The sequence below is a fragment of the Lutra lutra genome, chromosome 3 (assembly GCF_902655055.1).
Source record: "Lutra lutra chromosome 3, mLutLut1.2, whole genome shotgun sequence".
Taxonomy (NCBI): Eukaryota; Metazoa; Chordata; class Mammalia; order Carnivora; family Mustelidae; genus Lutra; species Lutra lutra.
This window is the reverse complement of record NC_062280.1, coordinates 117,554,440-117,568,671: the sequence shown is the minus strand read 5'-3', so window position 1 is coordinate 117,568,671 and position 14,232 is coordinate 117,554,440. Positions and strand designations below refer to the sequence as shown.

At 35.1% G+C, this 14,232-nt stretch overlaps 1 protein-coding gene across 1 annotated transcript in view; it reads right to left on the bottom strand.

Moving 5' to 3' along the window:
- The window catches only part of RNF17 (ring finger protein 17), a 154,793-nt gene that overhangs the window by 106,517 nt on the left and 34,044 nt on the right, over nt 1-14,232 (bottom strand). The window contains exons 7-11 of the mRNA XM_047722828.1: nt 11,316-11,487; nt 9,826-9,902; nt 9,416-9,490; nt 4,928-5,235; nt 2,419-2,577 (exon numbers count right to left, since the gene is read on the bottom strand). Coding sequence (XP_047578784.1) covers nt 2,419-2,577; nt 4,928-5,235; nt 9,416-9,490; nt 9,826-9,902; nt 11,316-11,487 — 791 coding nt within the window. The remainder of the gene's footprint in view (nt 1-2,418; nt 2,578-4,927; nt 5,236-9,415; nt 9,491-9,825; nt 9,903-11,315; nt 11,488-14,232) is intronic.

Below are 14,232 nucleotides of genomic sequence, written 5' to 3'. Positions count from 1 at the left end.
GTTTTAATTAATTTATTTCCTGAAGACTTAGTACATGTCGAGTGCTATGAAAAATATAAAGGTGGCATATTGTGATAGTTCCTGTTATATAGGTAGCTGGGGAGGTAAATGCAAAGTTACCAGTCTCTTATTGAGGACCTATATTTTATGAACTATAACAAAGATGAATGAGACTATCCTGCAAAAAAGAAGCTCAAGAAAGGGGGCACCTGGGTGACCCAGTGGGTTAAGCCTCTGCCTTCGGCTCAGGTCATGATCTCAGGGTCCTGGGATCAAGTCCTGCATCGGGCTCTCTGCTCAGCAGGGAGCCTGCTTCCCCCTCTCTCTCTGCCTGCCTCTCTGCCTACTTGAAATCTTGCTCTTTCTGTCCAAAAAAAAAAAAAAAAAAACTCAAGAAAGGAAAAGAGATAGGCAATTAAATGTACTTACAACAATAAAGACATTCTACCCCATGTATACATACACATACATGTATAGACATATATATGCTGAAATTTATAAAATCATTTGGTAGCATAAAGGAAGAAACAATTACCTTCTCTTGATAAAGAGGAATCAAAGTAAAGAAACAATGAAAGGCTATATTTGACGTGCCAAAATTAAATTAATACACAATGGGGTTCAGAGAAGAGGAAGATGAACCAAGGACCTAGCAGCAGAGATTTCAGATGAATTACAAATTAATTCGGGAAAAAAAGGTCAAGGAAGAAAGAGGCCCGAATTTGAATGCTTCCTATGAGCTCAGTGATGTTCTCAGTGTTTTGTGTTTGAATTTACTTACTCCCACAACAACCCTATAGAGATAGGGCTTCCATCACACAGGTAGGCAAAGGTGGTCTTTAGAGCCCATCCTCTTAACAACTAAGCTACCTATCAGAGATAAATTGATAGATCTCACCACTCATTATATACAGAGGGATGCTGTATAAATCCCCTCTGTATATGCTAATTAAAACAGGATAGCTGAGAGGCACATTAGGGTAGCCTTTTAACTTTTAGTTCTATGAAAATGTTTATCTGGCCTAAAGATTGTCATCAACCTTTCTCTTATGTTGATATACCACATAACCAATATTCTGAGTTTTAAACTATATGCTATGAAACTATTCTTTTTCACAATAGGTAAGATAAAAGCCTATTGAAGACATTTGTTCTTTATAATGAAGAGCACAGGTAGGAAAAGGGAACAAGAGGATATCCTCTTAAAGCATCTTAAAGTTCTTTCCTTGTCACTTTCTTAAAATATAAGTGAGTATTCAAGTCATGTAAATTTATTTACCTGAAACAATAATTATCCTTAATTTAAAACAAAGGATGACTGTGGCTTTTTTTTTTTTTAAAGATTTTATTTATTTATTTGAGAGAGAGAGATTACAAGTAGGCAGAGAGGTAGGCAGAGAGAGAGAGGAGGAAGCAGGCTCCCCGCTGAGCAGAGAGCCCGATGCAGGGCTCGATCCCGGGACCCTGGGACCATGACCTGAGCTGAAAGCAGAGGCTTTAACCCACTGAGCCACCCAGGCGCCCTTGACTGTGGCTTTTTTAGAACATTTTCTCAATCTAAGTTGAACTCTTTTGGGCATGTGTTAAATTTTAAGAGAAATATTTGTAGCCATAAATGTTTAATACTATACTTCTCTTTTCTTAGATACTCATAATTCAATGTTCTCTAAAGTTTAAAATTACCATCAGTTTTTGTCCAAAGTGTATGATAAACCTAGATTTTGGATATTCTGATAAGCCACACAGATGAGCTAAGAGTTAATCACATTCTTAAAGAACGACTACATAACCTTAAACACATAATAATTTTTGGTATTATGTATAGGCATTGATTGCTATTAAGAGAACAGTTTTCTCACCATGTTAATAAATCAAATCATAGTTTTACCTTATTACAGAGTATAATTAAATTTAGTCAATGAGTTATAAAGAAAATATTTGTAATAAAAGCCTAAATTATGGCAAATTACACATACCCTTAAAATTAAGATAGACTGATTAAGTTTACCAACTACTCTCTGAGTGGCCCTAGGAAATAGACAGCACTGTTGTGAGTTAAATGAGCACCTCATTTAAGTGCTTAATGACATCCTCAATATTCACATGTGGGACAGCAAGGGACTGTAGTTATACTATAAGGAATCATCTTATGGGCCAGTTTTCCCTGGAGACAAGGAAACTGTGAAGGGTTTTGTAATTTAAAAAATAACTACTTTCACTCCATAATGATAGTTTTTGTATATACCTTACTCAGCAGTCAATATTTACCTAACTTACCTAAATAAAATTACATTATGTAATTATAAAACTTTTATGCTTAGAGCACAAATCCGTATTATAAAAGGTCTATGTGGGTTGGCCAAATACTATAATATTTAAATGAACTTAATACTTTAGCTTGGAATAAGATTTGATTACCTAGTTCCAAAATGTCTGAAGGATCAAGGTGTAAACTCTTATTGCAAAACTGATTCACCTTCTTTTCCAATACTGTTGCATCTTTAATTTGTGAATATTTCCGGATATAAAAGTGGCAAGGATGTATTACATGGCTTACAAAAACTAGCTCTGGAGAACCTAGATAAGAATATTAAAACCACATTAATAAATCATAGGAAAGAATTCATAAAAACTGAATGCAATATCCTCTAAAAGAATATTAAGTGTCTTGTGGCACTGAAAACTCTAGAATACTTGGGCCCCACAAGAGTCCACACCCAAAATAGTAACCAGACCACTAAAACAAATAGATCCCACTTTCAACATTAAATTCTTTAGCAACCTGAACTGCAAATATTTTATTTTACTTGTTAAGTATGTTAAATGGAATTGCAGTTCATGTTATAATTAGATTCTAAAGTCAAAATATGCTGTAACTCTACAGCATTATAACAAAACATCAGAATTTATTTATGAACATTTTGGAACTCAGAACTCTGTTCATAATAGGTAGGTCTCTTGCATATCACAAAAACTCCTGTTTCTACTATACACAAAGAACCGAGAATAAGCCCATAGACACTCTGAATACAAATCTTATCTGGCTTAGAAAAGTGAAAAAAATGTCTGTGCAAAGTGAATGTACTGAGCATCATTTAGGGGAAGATGTGTGTGTTTTGGTGGAGGTTGCAGGGGTGGTGAGGGTAGAATAAAAGAGAAAAATATTTGTATATAGCAGTAATGAAGCCAAATGCAGCTACTGAAAAGATGTCCAGAATAAATATTAAAAAAGGAATTAAAATAACAGAACAGTGTACATGGTATGCTACGTTTCATGTACAAAAACAGAAAAATTATATATATGTATATGCAAAGAAACTCTGGAAGGGAGGGAGAGAATGAATGAAATGGACAGGTTAGGGGAAAATTTCACAGTATTTTAATATATGATTTTTTAACAATGTAGATGTTTTATTTAGCAAAAATGTTTAAAACACAAAGAATAGGGAAATGTAGAATTGGAGACAGTAAATATAGATGATAAAAAGAGAACAAATGGATGATTTTAACTGATACAGATCAAAAAGAATACCTATATTGAGGATGGAGTAAAGAAATTAATATGTTTAAGTACGGAGGCAGTTGAGAGAAGCGCTACAGATTTCAGAAATATTTTTGCCAGTAACAGCTAACATTTTTAACATTAAAAGGAAGAAGTTTTAGTTAACAGTAAAATTCATTTAACTCACTACCTTCACACTACATTTTTACATTAGATTACCTTACATAAAGCAAACTCCACAACATCAAGTTCAGAGTTGTTAAAGTACTTTCTTTTGATCCGAAAGGGAAAGATGAGTTTTTCTGAAAAGGTTTTTTTGGATCTCTAGGTGTTCCCACAAGATAATTTGTGAAGCATGTTTCATCAAAATAGGAAATAAAGGCAATCGTACTAGTTTTATTAGGTTGACAATGGCACACTATTGCTTAAAAAGCTGTACTTGAGGGGCGCCTGGGTAGCTCAGTGGGTTAAAGCCTCTGCCTTCGGCTCAGGTCATGATCCCAGGGTCCTGGGATCCAACCCCACATCAGGCTCTCTGCTCAGCAGGGAGCCTGCTTCACTCCCCAGCCCCGCCCCCCCACCCCGCCTGCCTCTCTGCCTACTTGTGATCTCTGTCAAATAAATAAATAAATAAAATCTTAAAAAAAAAAAAAAGCTGTACTTGAATTGGCAAAATACTTGAATGATAAGACTACTTTTTATCAGTAGATATAGTCATGATAGGTTTCTTAATCACTGAGATATCAGCAGTAATAATACAATGGAAACAAACAAAAATGTATGCCCCCCTTTTTTTTTTTTGCATTCAAAAGTTCTGGAGAATCAGCTAATGAAACAGATTGGGAAGTGGAGGGCAGAAGAGAGCAAAAACTGAACTTGAAAATGGTCCTAAAGAAGACTGGTAGTATACTAACTTCACAGTAATAGTTCATGGGGAGAACACCAGCACTGTAAAATCTAATCAAACTATTATGATACATTAAAATGTTACAAAACAGATGCTATTATATTCATGTCAACTTATTTTATAACAGACTATCAGAATGAAGATTTAAGAAAATCCGTTATTTATTTATTTATTTATTTTTAAAAAATCTGTTCTTAAATTTAAGGACAAAGCCATGAGACTGCTCTACAAATATTTCTCTTACTTGTATTTTTGTCTTTTATACAGTTTATGTGTGGAACACCAGAAAGTCAAATACCTTAATTAACCAAATATTAAATTCACATCTCAGAGGTTAGATTATTGCACTAAAAATAAAAAAATTTTCCTAACTTTAGAAAATGTGAAAATAGGGGTAAGGAACCAACAGGTGTTAACTCATAATGAGGTATAAGAAAACAGTGTTTTTGTTGAGTACAGGGACTAATTTGTTTCTAATTACAGACATATTGTTTCCTTGCTTTTGAATTTTCACTCACTTTCCAGGTTTTCTTCAATAATTTCTTCAATGATCACATCAGGGCTAGATGCTATTTGAGGCAGAACTGCAATGGTTTTAGGGGATGGTGTTGCAACAACCTCTTTCTCTGGCTGGAAGTCTTTTGTTTCTAAATGCACATCACTGGCTTCCCGATGCAAAAAAGGTGATGAGGTTTCATTACTTAGAATAGACATGTCAACCTTTTTCTTTTCTCGAAATGGGTATGTATCATGACAAGAAAATTCCTTTTTATGATTGTATTTCTTTTGAACAGTCTGTCCCATTTCATTTTCTTGGGGATCAAATCTGTTTAAAAAATAGAAGGTATTAAGGAGGGCACTTTTGATGAGCATTTGGTACTGTATATAAGTGACGAATCACTAAATTCTACACCAGAACTCAATAGTACACTGCCATTTAACTGGAATTTAAATAAAAATTTGGAGAAAAAAAAATAGATAGGCATATGGCTACTTTAAGTTGTTTCATAAATTTTTTATATCTACCTTCAAGCCATTTCCTTCCTACATGACAGTTAATATTGCGAGACATATAAAGAGCTAAAGTTTTGTATAGGTGTCTCAGAACTATTTTTTAAATAGCTTTATATTTTTTAAAGATTTGTTTATTTGAGAGAAAGAGAGAGAGAGAGAGAATAAGCGGGAGGGACAGAGGGAGAAGGAGAGAGACTCTCAAGCAGACTTCATGCTGAATGTGGAGCCCAACATGTGGCTTGATCTCAGGACCCTGAGATCATGACCTGAGCCAAAACCAAGAGCTGGACACTCATCTGGGACTGTGCCACCCAGGTGCTCCAAACAGTTTTACTGATGTGTAATTTACACAGCATAAAATTCAATAATTTTTACTAAGTTACAGTTGTGCAGCCATCACTACAATCTAATTTTAGAACATTTCCATTACCCAGAAAGAAACTTTTGCTCATTCCCAGGCCTAAGCAAGCCTAAGGGTTTTAAAAGGTCAACAAGAGGTATAATCAATGAGAAGCTGAAGAAACATGATATAGTCATGACACAATCCTCTAGTCCTAAAGAACAGTGGATATAGATTTTCAAAAGAAATCATTTTGATTTGGCTTAGCTGTTTGTTTTTAAATTGTTATGATTATTTCTTTTTTAATTTACTGGCCTAAAAATAAAGTATAGGAAACAGTAAAGGGTATAATCCTGAGCAATCACCTGGCCTAAAAATCACCATTAGTCTGAATCCTTTGGGTATTATTCAATAGCCACTAACCCACAGTTAATTTATGTGGTTTACTTCATTTTTTTTTTAAATCTTCTTCACATATCCACACAGATTTAGGCTATCCAAAGATAGCCTAAATTCTATCAAATTCTATCAAAGAAATGAGACTAAGTCTCACAAAGCTTGTCTTTTAATTAACCCATTATGGATTTAGCTTTATTGCAGATCATCATTTAAGAAGCATTTTAGAAGTAAGAATCAACAAAGCCAATTAGATTCAGCAATGACATATATAATTGGTCTCTTCCAAAAAAAGGTATGCTTTGAACATAAGTAAAATACATGTTGAATTCAAACACCTTATGAGGATACATATATGTACCTTACTTTGCAAACTCGATGTTTTTTTTAATAACAATTTTCATTTAACCTGGGACATTTAACACTGTCAACCGACTCCAGTCTCATAAACTCCACTGACTTCTAGAACACTACTTTCTCCTGTTTGTTTTTCAACCTCTGCCTATTCCTTCTCAGTTTTGTTTTGCAGGTTACTCTTTCTTGGTCTTAAAATTTAATATTTTTCTAGGGCACTGTCATTGATTTACATCAATACCTGTTCTTACCAGGCAAATCTGTTGTTTAATTGCTACTTGTAATAAGTAGAAGCAGATTGTAATGATACATTCCCTTAGAACTAGGAAAAAATTTAAGACTACTCTGAATTAACTTTAAATCAAGACAAGATCAATGCAGAGTCTCAAAAGGAAAGAATAGTTTTTGACATTAAAAATACTCAATAGTGGGGTGCCTGGGTGGCTCAGTGGGTTGAGCTGCTGCCTTTGGCTCAGGTCATGATCCCAGGTCCTGGGTTCGAGCCCCATATCGGGCTTTCTGCTCAGCAGGGAGCCTGCTTCCTCCTCTCTCTCTGCCTGCCTCTCTGCCTACTTGTGATTTCTCTCTGTCAAATAAATAAATAAAATCTTTAAAAAAAATATTCAATAGTAATCATATTCATGTCATTAAAATATCTAAAAGAATGTATTCATTGGGAAGGCTGAGGATTATCCATGGAAGTGCAAAAGTCAAGTCACAAAGATAAATAATGGCACAGGGCTCCGTATCTGGGGAAAAATGACTTGAGCCAAAGGACTGGTACTCTAGTGCTCTGGCAAGGACTTTCCCCTGGTAGTAAAAAACATACTAGGAATGTACTATCTAGGCCTAATGCTATTAAGCTATTTGATTAACCTTACTTCCTTTATTGTAAACAACACTGCAAACAAAGTAATTTCTCATAATTTGATTTCTTAGGCCTGTTCAGATGCTGGAAAAGAATGCCAACACAAGTATTCCAGTCCATGTGGCAATTATATTTGTTTGTAAGTTAATAGTCTGGCATTCTATCTAAACTGGAATCCTGGTGTTCAGTTTTGTAAACCTGGCTTATAGGAGTTTACCTGGGTTGCAGCACATCTCTTCATGTCTGTCTCTGACTTTTAAGACTGTGGACCAAACTCTGATAACGACTGTGGATGCTTCCTGGGGGATGATTTCCCCTGGAGACATACTACCTACAAAGTGAATGAACTTACTTTTTTGGGGGGGGGGTTCTAAACCATCTATATTCTGACTACTCCTAAACCCAGAATCAAGTCTAAGACCTCTTCTTAATTTTAGTCCATACAGCTAATTGCTCTCTGTACATTTCTCCCCAGATATCTGGTAAACAACAATAACTCAGCACTATTTCTCCACCCCTAAATTTTCTCCTTGCATTCCCAATCTTGGTAAATAATACCATAATTAATCAACTTAACCACCAAAGCCAGACCTGTAAATCATTGAGGATGCTTCCTTTTTCCTCATTCATAATGTTCAATTAATAAGCTTTATCAATTTTCCCTATTTAGCATTTGTTGTATCTACTGCTCTCCTGTGCTATTACACACATCATTTGCTGAGTCTATTGATATAACAGCCCAACTAATCCTTCAGCCTCTAGCCTCATACTCTTCCAAATAATCCTCTAAATGGCCACCAAAGTTATCTTTTTAAAATGTAACCTAATTATTTTTATTTTCACGTTGAAAATCTTTTAGTGGTTTCTACTGTCTACAGCTGTGCTGTCTAATACAACTTTCTGCAATAGTGAAAATGTGGGCCACTGTCTAATATGGTAGCTAAAAACCATATGTAAGTACTGAACACTTTGAATGTGGCTAGTGCAATTGAAGAATCCAATTTTTCCTTTTTTTAAAAGTAATCTCTATACCCAACGTGGGGCTCAAACTCATGACCCTGAGATCAAGAGTCACATGCTTTTTACTGACTGAGCCAGCCAGGAACCCTTCCAATTTTTCCTTTAATTTTGTTTTTATTAATTTATGCTTAAATTTAAATGGGCACATGTGGTTAGTAGCTACCATAATGGATAATATGCATCTAGAAAATAAAGTTCAAATGCTGCTACACAGCATACAAAGTCTTTAGGATTTAGCCTATATGTATCCTTTGCCAAGTGGAATTATATAAGCAATTCCCTGAACGTAGCACATTATCTCACTGCCTCCCTTTTGGCCCCCTTTGTAACTGCTACTCATTTTTCATAGATAAAATAAAATTCTCCTTTTTCCAAGTGTCTTGTTATCCCCAAAAGAATTGACTGTTCACTTCTTTTGCATCTCCACTAAATTCTGCATATATTACCATGATAGCAATTATTCACTTTATTGTTTATGTGTCATCCTCTACTTATTGTAACTTCTCTGATATATATCTCAGTGTTTATGATAATGGTTCCTAGCACAAAAATCAGTATTCAATGCTGGCTGAATGAATGAATCTCAAAGATAACTTTCACACATATATCATTTAATACTGACCCCTTCTAGGTCTTTTCACTCTTAAATTAATTAGAATTTAACTGATAGAAAGCTTTGCCCTTTATATTATTTTATAGTATTTGAAATCACACATACTATACACTACACATCAATTTTCCTGTCTCTTGGGTAATTTTTCTCTTATACCTTCTCAGAAATTAATGGCATGTTGTCATTTTTTTAAGATTTATTTATTTATTTAAGAGGGAGGGAGCGTGTGTGCAAAGAGGAGGGGCAGAAAGAATCTTAAGCAGACTCCGTCCTGAGTGTAGAGCCCAGTTTGGGGCTTGATTCTGCAATCCCTGAGATCAGGAACTGAGCCAAAACCAAGAGTTGGATGCTTAATCCACTGTGTCACCTAGGCACCTCCATGTCGCTATTCTTATACTTACTTTGTTAAGTCCTCAAATTCAATCTTTCCCATATTGTTGAACATACAGATGATCTCATTGCAATTCATATTCAACCTAAAATAAAATATTAGCATACAAGTAAATGTTCTAATACCAGTGTATTACTTTCTCTAAATAAAAGTTGCTAACATTAAAAACTCGAAAAGAACATTTTAAGTGCTCTAATAAAACTTCATTACTTTCTCTAAAAGTCAGTTGCTGACATTAAACCTCAAGACAACATATTTTTCTAATTTATCAAAAATTACTCTTATTTTACATGTTTGCTAATTTGGGAAACATCTGTGACACAAATTTTCAATTTATAATTGCTTGCTATTTAATACATTTAGGCTCTAACACATTTTTATACTTAATCTTTAGGTTCTCCTGAATTTTAACTTACTTACTTGGGAGAGTTCCTCCGTTTTAGAGAACTAACTTGTAACAATTCACTCTCAAATGTTAATTTCAAAGTACGGATAATCTAGAATCAAAAGAGAAGTGTTACTCAGAGGTGAATTTTAAAAATAAATATTACTGACACAAAGATTTTACAAGGAAAACTATAGCCTTTAAGCATCTCACTAATTAATGTGTTTAAGATAATTTTAGGCACCCAAAGGAATGGATGCAAGCGTTTAAGATTTTTCCCCTAAAGAAATTTAAAATCTTTTAGAGATATAAATTAATAGATAACAACAAAAGATACTAGTTAACAAATGGGATATAGCTATGTAAGAAGAGAAAATTCTTATCATACTCACTTTGCATCTGCATTGCTATCCTCCAATATCTTTTTGCCTTATCTTCTTGATAAATCTAACTAGGGTGAATATCAAATCTTTTTTTCTTAAGATTTTGTTAGAGAGATTGCACATGTGCACACACACAAGCAGGGAGAGCAGCAGGCAGAAGGAGAAGCAGGCTCCCTGCTGAGCAAGGAGGCCAATGTGGGCTCAATTCTAGGACCGTGGGATCATGACCTGAGCCAAAGGCAGACATTGAACTGACTGAGCCACCCAGGTGTCCCAGGTGAATACCAAATCTTACAGTTTTTTACACCTCCTAATGGCTCATTTGTAATACACAGGAAATGACTGTTTTTAGAACCATGGCTAGAGAGAGGTCTGACCAAGTTAAGATGATGGCAAATTCCTCTCCCTTTACTTAGAGATTTTGGAGGCAGATAAACAAATGCCTTCTATTTTATACCTCAATTCATCCCAAACACCTGATAATCTATGGGAAAAGGCCATGAGGAATCAAAGATTATAGAACAGGATCTATATCCCAAAGGAGCAAGGTAGAAATCAGAAAAAAAGATGGTTAATCCTGTCTTGCCAAACGATCTCATCAGAAAACATGTTTTTGTTTTTTGCCCAACGGTGCTCCCTCGGCATATTATTAGATGACAGAAAATAGTGGAAGCACCCTGTCTCTTGACCTGCACATTTAGGGAGGCAAAGAAAGAAAAGGAAAAAAAAAAACCCTGAATGAGAACTTGAATTAAGTTTTTAAGTCAAAAATTGGCAGTCATATCTAAATTGCTTATGAAAAAAGAGAATTCCATTTAGTTTTCTGCCCTTACATGTTCTCATTTTTTATTCAAATGTTCTAGGAACATTAATTTCCAACTCAATGTCACCCTACTTGCTTTCAGATCACGTGTTATAAAGACCTGATTACTGCACCATTTCTCTAACTGGTAAATAACAATAAAAGGCTAAACAAATTTATTAATATTTATCTTAGAATTCAAACACTAAGAATTCTAAATTGAGGCCAAGAAAACTTAGGATAATCTAAAAATAAATGCTTATTAAGTCTTAAATATCATATTCCAAAGCATGTAAAGTAATATACCTCAGAAATAAATTCTTATTATGGTCAAAATTACCTGATTGAGGTCACAGTAAGTCCTTAAAGAAGGTGCTGATTTTAACTCTCTTGCTATCTTCATAGCTGCAGCCAAATCATTTTTTTTGTCTTCAATGTAGCTTTTAGCCATTATTACATTTGAAAGATAATCATCTGTATTTCTTACTACTTCTTCACACAGGTTCTTCTTCCTTCATATAAGATCCCAAAATTATATTACAGAATTTCATAAATGTTCATATGAAAGTGAGTTTATAGGAACTGAGTGATATCAAAAGGATAAATTTCACTTGTTTATGAACATGGCTAAAGGGGCATTCAATTCAACTGAAACATAATTGAAAACTATGTATGCATAACTAGAGAAAAAGTAGAAGGATATTATGTCACAGATACAGCTGTCACAGAACCACAGAAGACATACCCTAGATGATCCCATCTAAAAGAGAAATCCTATCTTGTAATTACTTGTGCCATTTCAAAAACAATTGTTATTCATTTCCGACCAAGATATACCTGCACACTTTAAAATTTCCATCAGTTGACACAAATTACATAAATATAAAATGAGATTTTAAAATAAGACTTCACCAAACCAGAACACAAGTGTCAATTAACTATAATCTTCAAAGTAATCACTTAGAATGGCAATTAATGATTCCTCCATTATTTGTACCTCATTACTCAAAATCTTCTCTGGACCTATGATGGAATTACTTTATTATGGCAATTAAAAAATTTTGTACCAAAAATCGTAGTGTGTAACTTTCTCCTTTTATTACTAAACAAATGACTATTATTTCCTCAAAATCAAATCTGGCCACCAAAAAAGGAGTGTTTGCCACACTGAAGAGTAACAAGAATTTGATATAGATTCTGAAGGTGAAGAGGTATTCCAAAAACCATTTTGGTAATTGTATAAATAATCTGAAAGTCATTTCTTTAGGGAAGAAAAACAGTTATTTTGGTAAGTTCTAGTATGGTTTCTAAAAACTCATGCCTAGGATTGATATCAGCAAAACAGCAGACTAGGTAACTCTAAGCCCTTATTACCCAGTGGAGATGTCAAAAAACAAACAAAAAAACCCCAAGCAAAAACCGGTTAAAATAGTCTTATAGAAACTCTGGAAAATAAACAAAAGGTATACAGCAACCAAGCAAATGCCCAATCAAGAAAAAGCCATATTCAAAACAGTGGGAAATTCCATGGTGTTTTTACTTATTCTTGCCCAGCCCTCCCCTCAGCATGGTGCAGTCTTGGTCTAGTAGTAGCAGCACAGTTCTCAAGTCCTTCCATCAAACCCAAGGGATAGCATAGTAGACGTCATCTGTAATGTTCTAACTTGTTTATGGAATGCCTGAGGATCTAATCTGTTTCGCCTAACTTGGAACTGAGGCAGTAAAGAGCAACAGGCAGTACTTGGGAAGGTTGTAGGAAGACTAAGAGCTATAGATTCCTCAGCAAGAAATTATAGGTAAAGACATACACTATGCCATCTGGGGCTTGCAAATTCTGGGGTGACACTCTTTGAGATATGAATACATTTAAAAGCAGCTGTGTATATAAAGGAATAAAAAAAATCATACTCAGGCCCAAGCAAGATACATGCTCAGAAAAGACCTGAGAACACATTAAGCCTCTACCTGAGGCTGATTCTAAGGCTCAGAGCATGCTCACTCAGTGAAGGACTGCCCCTGCAGAGAACCAGTTTGAAATGACTAGAAGAGGTGGCTGTGTTTTCAGATCCCCAATTTTCAACAAAACACCAAGGGTGTATAAAGACATGGGAAAATACGATCCATTCAAAGGGAAAAAATAGAGTGACAGAAACAATTCCTGAAGAAGCAGAGACATAGGACTTATTAAAGACTTTAAAGCAATAGTTTTAAGTATGCTCAAAGAGCTAAAGGAAAACATGCACAAAGAACCTAGAGGAAATCAGGAAAAAATGAAAGACCAAAATGTGAATATCAATAAAGAGACGGAAATTATATAAAGGAAACAAATTCTGGTGCTCAAAAGTACAATAACTAAAGTAAAAAATTCACTAGAGGGATTCAACTGCACATCTGGGCAGGAATAAGAAAGAATTAGCAGGGCGCCTGGGTGGCTCAGTGGGTTAAGCCGCTGCCTTCGGCTCAGGCCATGATCCCCGAGTCCTGGGATCGAGTCCCGCATCGGGCTCACTGCTCAGCAGGAAGCCTGCTTCCCTTCCTCTCTCTCTGCCTGCCTCTCTGCCTACTTGTGATCTCTCTCTGTCAAATAAATAAATAAAATCTTTAAAAAAAAAAAGAAGAAAGAAAGAATTAGCAGGGTGCCTAGGTGGCTCAGTGGGTTAAGCCACTGCCTTCGGCTCAGGTCATGATCTCAGGGTCCTGGGATCGAGTCCTACATCGGGCTCTCTGCTCAACAGGGAGCCTGCTTCCCTCCCTCTCTCTGCCTGCCTCTCTGTCTACTTGTGATCTCTCTCTGTCAAATAAATAAAATCTTTAAAAAAAAAAAAAGAAAGAATTAGCAAATCTGAAGATAGGACAACTGAAATTACAGAGTTTGAGGAACAGAAAGAAAAAAATAATGAAGAGAAGTGAACAGAATCTAAGAGACTTAAAGGATTCTCTCAAGAAAAGTGACATATGCATTACATGAGTCCCAAAAGCAGGAGAGGAAGAAAAAGGTGCAGAGAAATTATTCGAGACTAAAGACTAAAGACTTCCAAAATTAGATAAATTAGATAAAATACATAAACTGACAAGTCCAAGAAACCAAAGATATAAATGTAGAAGAGACACAATATAACCAAACTGTTGGAAGACAAATAGAGAACCCTGAAAGCATTAAGAGAAATGCAATTTGTCACATACAAGGACTCCTCAGTAAGATTATCAGCCAACTTCTCAGCAGAAACCTTAGAGGCCAGGAGGTGATGGGATGACAT